The 6,499-nt window shown below is 42.4% G+C and overlaps 1 protein-coding gene and 1 long non-coding RNA gene across 2 annotated transcripts; one reads left to right on the top strand and one right to left on the bottom strand.

Annotated features, from left to right (window-relative positions):
• Positions 1–1,973: 1,973 nt before the first annotated feature.
• LOC129633087 (60S ribosomal protein L12) lies at positions 1,974–2,581 on the top strand. Its single transcript, XM_055554856.1, has one exon. The coding sequence runs from the start codon at positions 2,057–2,059 to the stop codon at positions 2,552–2,554; it is 498 nt and encodes a 165-aa protein (XP_055410831.1). The 5' UTR covers positions 1,974–2,056; the 3' UTR covers positions 2,555–2,581.
• Positions 2,582–3,899: 1,318 nt separating this feature from the next.
• Positions 3,900–5,478, bottom strand: LOC129633088 (uncharacterized). Its single transcript, XR_008704879.1, has 2 exons — positions 5,191–5,478; positions 3,900–4,930 (listed from the first exon to the last, which is right to left on the bottom strand). It is a non-coding gene; the product is annotated as an uncharacterized LOC129633088 (long non-coding RNA).
• Between the last annotated feature and the right edge of the window lie 1,021 nt (positions 5,479–6,499).

Below are 6,499 nucleotides of genomic sequence, written 5' to 3'. Positions count from 1 at the left end.
ATCCTTTTTAGGATTAAATAATAACGGAGAAGGAAATGGTAACCCAGGTGTGTCTGCTGCTCTGCAACCCCATGGACTGTTGCCCACCAGGCTCCTTTGTCCATGAGGTTTTTTCAGGTAACAATACTGGAGTGGGTTGCCATTTCCTTCTCTTCCAGGGGATCTTCCCAACCCAGGGATCAAACCCACATCTCCCGTGTCTCCTTGTTTTGTCTGGCCCATGTCAAATAAAGCATAAGTATGAACTGAGGTAAGGAGAGACTTTATTCAAAAGGATTATTGCAACAAGGGGTGGAGGACTATTGCAGTAGGGAGAGTACTTTGATCATAGGCTGTCAGGTCTGCAATCATCTCAAAGGTCTCTCTAATCAGTCCTTTTTATTTTCTAATTGTAGTTGCTTTACTAATGTTGTGTTAATTTCTTCTGTACAGCAAAGTGAATCAGCTATACCTATACCTATATCCCCTCTTTTTAGGATTTCCCTCCCATATAGGTCACCACAGAGCACTGAGCAGAGTTCCCTGTGCAAGGAGTAAATGAGGATGGAAAGAATCAGGTGTGGGAGACTGGGATGGTAGATGGAGTTATCAGACAGTTAGTAGGGCAGGAATTTTTCCCCAGAGATCAGCTGATTGTCAGAAGGGGCAGTTAAGGAGGGGTTATTCCCTGTTCTCATGCTCAATGGTAGGTGGAGTTTTGGGACCAAGTTCAGGGGGAAGGAGATAAACTTGAGTAAAGTTTATTCAAGTTGAGTTAGCAGGTATTTTGCCCAGCTTAGCCAATGGAACTAACAGCTCAGCTAATCAGTTTGAGACAAAGAATAGGAAGTTAGAGAGTCTATGTCTGGCCTTGTCACAGGTAGACAAGGGGGTCCTGAGTCGTGTGGGTAGGGGTTCTTTGCCATAAAACGTTCCCTGCAACACAAAGGTGAGTGGGTGTGTGTATGAGGAGATAGTGTTCCAAGAGCAAGGGGCTTAGGTGATTTCAACACTGCCACAATGCTCTTGGCCACTGCATGTGGTAACAGAACATCCCTTGTGGTGAATCCACTTCTTCACTTGGTTTGAGTGAAGTGGATCCCACTTGGTTCCTTATATGGAAGGGTGTCTGGCCCAGGCTTTACCCATGCTCTGGCAATTCAAGTATGTTATTTTTTGGTTACCATCAGTGATCCACAAAGCCAGTGGAGGTGATGGAATTCCAGCTGAGCGATTTCAAATCCTGAAAGATGATGCTGTTAAAATGCTGTCGTCAATATGCCAGCAAATCAGGAAAACTCAGCAGTGCCAGCAGGACTGGAAACGGTCAGTTTTCATTCCAGTTCCTAAGGACAGTGCCAAAGAATGCTCGAACCACAGTACAGGTGGGCTCATTTCCCACGGTACCAAGGTTATGCTCAAAATCCTTCAAGCTAAGCTTTAGCAGTACATGAACCGAAAACTTTGAGATGTACAAGCTGAATTTAGAAAGGGCAGAGGAACAAGAGATCAAATTGTCAACATTCAATGGATTACAGAGAAAGCAAGGGAGTTCCAGAAAAACATTTACTTCTGCTTCATTGACTATGATAAAGCCTTTGACTACATGGACTACAAAAAATGATGGAAAATTCCTGAAGAGATGGCAACACCAGACCACCTTACCTGTCTCCTGAGAAATCTGTATGTGGTCACGAGGCAACAGTTAGAACCTGACATGGAACAACTGACTGGTTCACTATTGGGAAAGGAATACATCAAGGCTGCAATATTGCCACCTTGTTTATTTAGCTTATATGCAGAGTACAGCATGCAAAATGCTGAGCTGGACGAATCACAAGCTGGAATCAAGATTGTGGGGGAAAATATCAAAATCTCAGACATGCTGATGATATCACTCTAAAGGCAGAGAGTGAAGAGGAACTAAAGAGCATCTTCATGAAGGTGGAAGAAGGGAATGAAAAAGCTGGCTTAAAACTCAATATTCAGCTTTCGGCTTTCGGCTTGGAGGAGGCAAAGGTGCAACTTTCTTCGGTCATCCTGAATCCGGGTTCATCCGACACCAGCCGCCTCCACCATGCCGCCTAAGTTCGACCCCAACGAGATAAAAGTCGTGTACCTGAGGTGCACCGGTGGGGAAGTCGGTGCCACGTCTGCCCTGGCCCCCAAGATCGGCCCTCTGGGTCTGTCTCCAAAAAAGGTCGGTGATGACATCGCCAAGGCAACTGGTGATTGGAAGGGTCTGAGGATTACAGTGAAACTGACCATTCAGAACAGACAAGCCCAGATTGAGGTGGTACCTTCTGCTTCTGCCCTGATCATCAAAGCCCTCAAGGAGCCACCACGGGACAGAAAGAAGCAGAAAAACATTAAGCACAGTGGAAACATCACTTTTGATGAGATCGTCAACATTGCCCGGCAGATGCGGCATCGGTCTCTAGCTAGAGAACTTTCTGGAACCATTAAAGAGATCCTGGGGACCGCCCAGTCTGTGGGCTGCAATGTTGATGGCCGCCACCCTCATGACATCATAGATGATATCAACAGTGGTGCAGTGGAGTGCCCTGCTAGTTAAGAACTGCAAAGGAAAGAGAAAAAGAAAGGATCATTTGACAACAACAACAACAACAACAAAAACTCAACATTCAAAAAACTAAGATCATGACATTTGGTCCCATCACTTCATGGCAAATAGTTGGGGGAAAAATGGAAACAATGACAGACTTTACTTTCTTGGGGTTCAAAAATCACTGCAGACAGTGACTGCAGCCATGAAATTAAAAGATACTTGCTCCTTGGAGGGAAAGCTTTGACAAACCTAGTTCAGTGCAGTTCAGTTGCTCAGTCGTGTTCGACTCTTTGTGACCCTATAGACGGCAGCACGCAAGGCCTCCCTGTCCATCACCAACTCCTGGAGTTTACTCAAACCTAGACAAACTTAGACAGAATATGAAAAAAAAAAAAAAAGACATTACTTTTGCAACAAAGGTCCATATAGTCAAAGCTATGGTTTTTCCAGTAGTCATGTATGGGTGCAAGAGTTGAACCATAAAGTAAGCTGAGCACCAAAAAAATTGATGCTTTCAAATTGTGGTGTTGCAGAAGACACTTGAGAGTTCCCTGGACTGCAAGGAGATCTAACCAGTCAGTCCTAAAGGAAATCAACCCTGAATATTCATTGCAAGGACTGATGCCAAAACTGAAGCTCCATTACTTACTTTGGCCGCCTGATGTGAAGAGAAGACTCCTTGGAAAAGACCCTGATGCTGGGAAAGGTTGAAGGTAGGAGAGGGTGACAGAGAATGAGGTGGTTAGATAACATCACTGACTCAGTGGACATAAATTTGAGCAAACTCTGGGAGAGAGTTAAGGACAGGGAAGCCTGGCATGCTACAGTCCATGGGGTTGCAAAGAGTTGGATAGGACTTAACTGAACAACAACAGCATCAATGATCCAGCATAGAGTACATGATCCAAGCAAGACCGTGGGCCTCCTAGATTTGATCACATGGAAGTTGAGAGAACCCTGACGTTATGAAAGCCCCTGTACCCAGAGTCCAGTTTAGTTCCTCCTTCAGTCTTCCCAGTTATGTGAACCAATAAAACCCACTTTTGCTTAACTATGTAGCATTTTTTTCCCCAAAATAACTGCACTGTAGCCTCTGGAGACCTTGGTTGTCTTGGAATGGTTGAAAGGCCCTGCCTACCTCTTATTATGAAAAATTGCAAGGGTCTCATTTTAATTCCAAGTGAGGGAATGTTGACTACAGAATTCTGGCTACATTTCAAGCTTGAGTAATTCCATCTGCCCTCTCTAAAAACTTTTCCTACAAGAATATTCAATATTCTTAATTTCCTTTACTAGACTTCTAAGCATCATCTTCGCCATCATTTTTCACTCTTCAAAGACAAGTCCTAAATATGGGAGGAGGGGTTGGAATATAATATTCCAACTCAAATTTTGGAAAAGAAACTCTGGTTATCAAGAAAAATGCAGCGACAAAGCCCCAAATGTTAAATTGGTTTTTAATAAGTTTTGTGGGGAATAGATTAACCTAAGGAACAGAAGGAATTGTTTCATGAGTATTCAGGAAGACTGCACGTTAAGGCATCACAGAAGAAATGTGATGTGATATTAATATGAATAATGAAGTTTTGCTTACATTTTCCTAAACTTCAAAAGACATTTTCATTTAATAACTGGCTTGTTCTGATAAAGTCATGAAAGAACATGAAAAGGATTTTAACTGCTTTAATAATTAAGGGGAAAAAATAAGTAGCAGCTACTCTTCATAAGTAAATGTGGAAAAAAATATCTAATTCAACAAATATTTCTGGAGTGTGAGGCACCAGGCTACAGCCATGAACAACACAGACAAAAATCTCTGCCCTCACAAAGCTTCTAGTGAAAAAATGCACCAGTAAAATAACAGTGACGAAGGTCCAGTAATAAACTCATCTGGGTTCCTAGGGCAGGAGGACCTGCAGTCTGCTCTTTTTTTGCATCTCTCTGCCAATTAGAAATTGTCCCACACTGAAATGTTACAGTGATCATCTCTTGAGTAATTTTTGGTTTCTCCTTAAAATTTTTTTGTATTTTCTAAATATATGACAATGAGGCTTTTTATTTATTGGCTGCACTGGGTCCTGATTGCTGCGCGTGGGCTTTTCTCTAATTGCGGTAAGCGGGGTCTTCTCTTTCTTGCATTGTGTTGGCTTCTCATTGTTGGGGAGCACAGGCTCTAGGTGCATGGGCTCCAATAGTTGTGGCACTCCAGCTTCAGTAGTTGTGGCTCGAAGGGTCTAGAGAGCAGGTTCAGTGGTTGTGGCTTGCCCGTGGGCTTAGTTGCTCCAAAGCATGTGGAATCTTTCCAGACCAGGGATCAAACCTGTGTCCCTTGCATTGGCGGGCAGATTCTTATCCACTGTACCACCAGGGAAGTCTGAGGCTCTTTTTAATTAAAAAAAAAAAAAATACTTATTAAAGGAGAAAAAAACCTGACAAATTAGATGTTCAGATTATTAAATCTTGGGAGGGGGAGGCTGACCTAAACACCTTCTCTTGGCACCTAACTGCCTCTCCTGAACTGAAAAGGACTCTTAAAAAAGCAGCAATGTTGCTTTCACTTTGGGAGACCCTCCCCCTCCCATCTCTTATTCTTGAGCCCACCTGAAATATTCTAAAACAGCCTCTTTTACAGCTTCACATACCTTTTAAAATTCCTTTGTAAATATTTAGAATGCCTAGAGACCTATCTCTTCCTTGCATCTTTCCCTTTGTCTTATCTACCTGGTTCTTCTGTCCTTTTACCTACAGAGATCACCACTGTTCTGCCTCTCAGCAGACCAGATAAACCTTATTTACTCAGTATTGCCCCTGTCACTTCCATTTCTAGCTTCCACTTTCCCTTAAATTGAACTCTTCACTCTGAGTTACCATGGCATTTCCTGATAAAATGCCAGTCTAAATTGAATCATATCGCTTATATTTGTAAAAGCTGCTTAATAAATTTGTAAAAGAACCTTTTGCCCCTGGTGGGTTGAAGCATTCCATTATAGACTTTGAGGCCATACGGTTATCAGAGAAAATTCTGGAGTCTTTTTGTTTGTTTTATAATTGCTCCCCTGGTAGTTCAGCTGGTAAAGAATCAGCTTGCAATTAAGGAGACCTGGGTTTGATCCTGTGTTGGGAAGATCCCCTGGAGGAGGGAATGGCAACCCACTCCAGCATTCTTGCCTGGAGAATCCCCATGGAGAGAGGAGTCTGCGCTGGCTGTGTTAAGTTCCTCAGTGGTGTCTGACTCTTTGAGACCCTGTGGACTGTAGCCCGCCAGGCTCCTCTGTCCACAGGGATTCTTCAGGCGAGAATACTGGAGTGGGTTGCCATGCTTTCCTCCAGGGGATCTTCCCAACCCAGGGATCAAACCCGGGTCTCCTGCATCGCAGGCGGATTCTTTACCAGGTGAGCCACCAGGGAAGCCATTGGGTTGCAAAGAGTCGGACATGACTGAGGGGCTAAGCACAGCACACAATCAAAATTTTGTTCTTAAAATCAATTATTGCTTCAAACCTTTCTCTTTTCTCTTAGTTTAAAGAAATTTTTACTCTTTTCCCTATTCTTTTTTTTTGTTTAAATTGACCCCCACTATGGAAGTTGCATTGACTTTTATCAAGGCAAAGGAAGAATTCATTTGACATTTGGGTGAGATTTTTTTTTTAATTATTTTATTTACTTTTTTCAAATTGTTTATGTATACTTGTTATGCTTTTTAAAAACTTTGAAAATGTTATCAATATACAGTATAAAATATGCTAATCTTGTGTAGAGCTCAATTATTTTTTACCTAGCTCCCCATGCCCCACCTTTGCCTGAGGTAATCGCTTTTCTGGTTTCTATTACAATTGATTAGTTTTGCCTGTCTTTGAACTTGAAATAACTAGACTCATTCATTATTTACTTTTTTATGTTGGATCTTTTAGCTCAACACTCTGTCCCTGATGGATTATATCATAGTTTGTT

Source organism: Bubalus kerabau, chromosome 18, assembly GCF_029407905.1.
Source record: "Bubalus kerabau isolate K-KA32 ecotype Philippines breed swamp buffalo chromosome 18, PCC_UOA_SB_1v2, whole genome shotgun sequence".
In the NCBI taxonomy this organism is placed as follows: domain Eukaryota; kingdom Metazoa; phylum Chordata; class Mammalia; order Artiodactyla; family Bovidae; genus Bubalus; species Bubalus kerabau.
Note: the sequence above shows the minus strand (reverse complement) of the source record. Positions and strands in the feature narration are given on the sequence as shown.

Bases quoted from the DNA above. Each gene is read 5' to 3' on its own strand.
- LOC129633087 (XM_055554856.1), top strand. From the start codon at position 2,057: ATGCCGCCTAAGTTCGACCCCAACGAGATAAAAGTCGTGTACCTGAGG.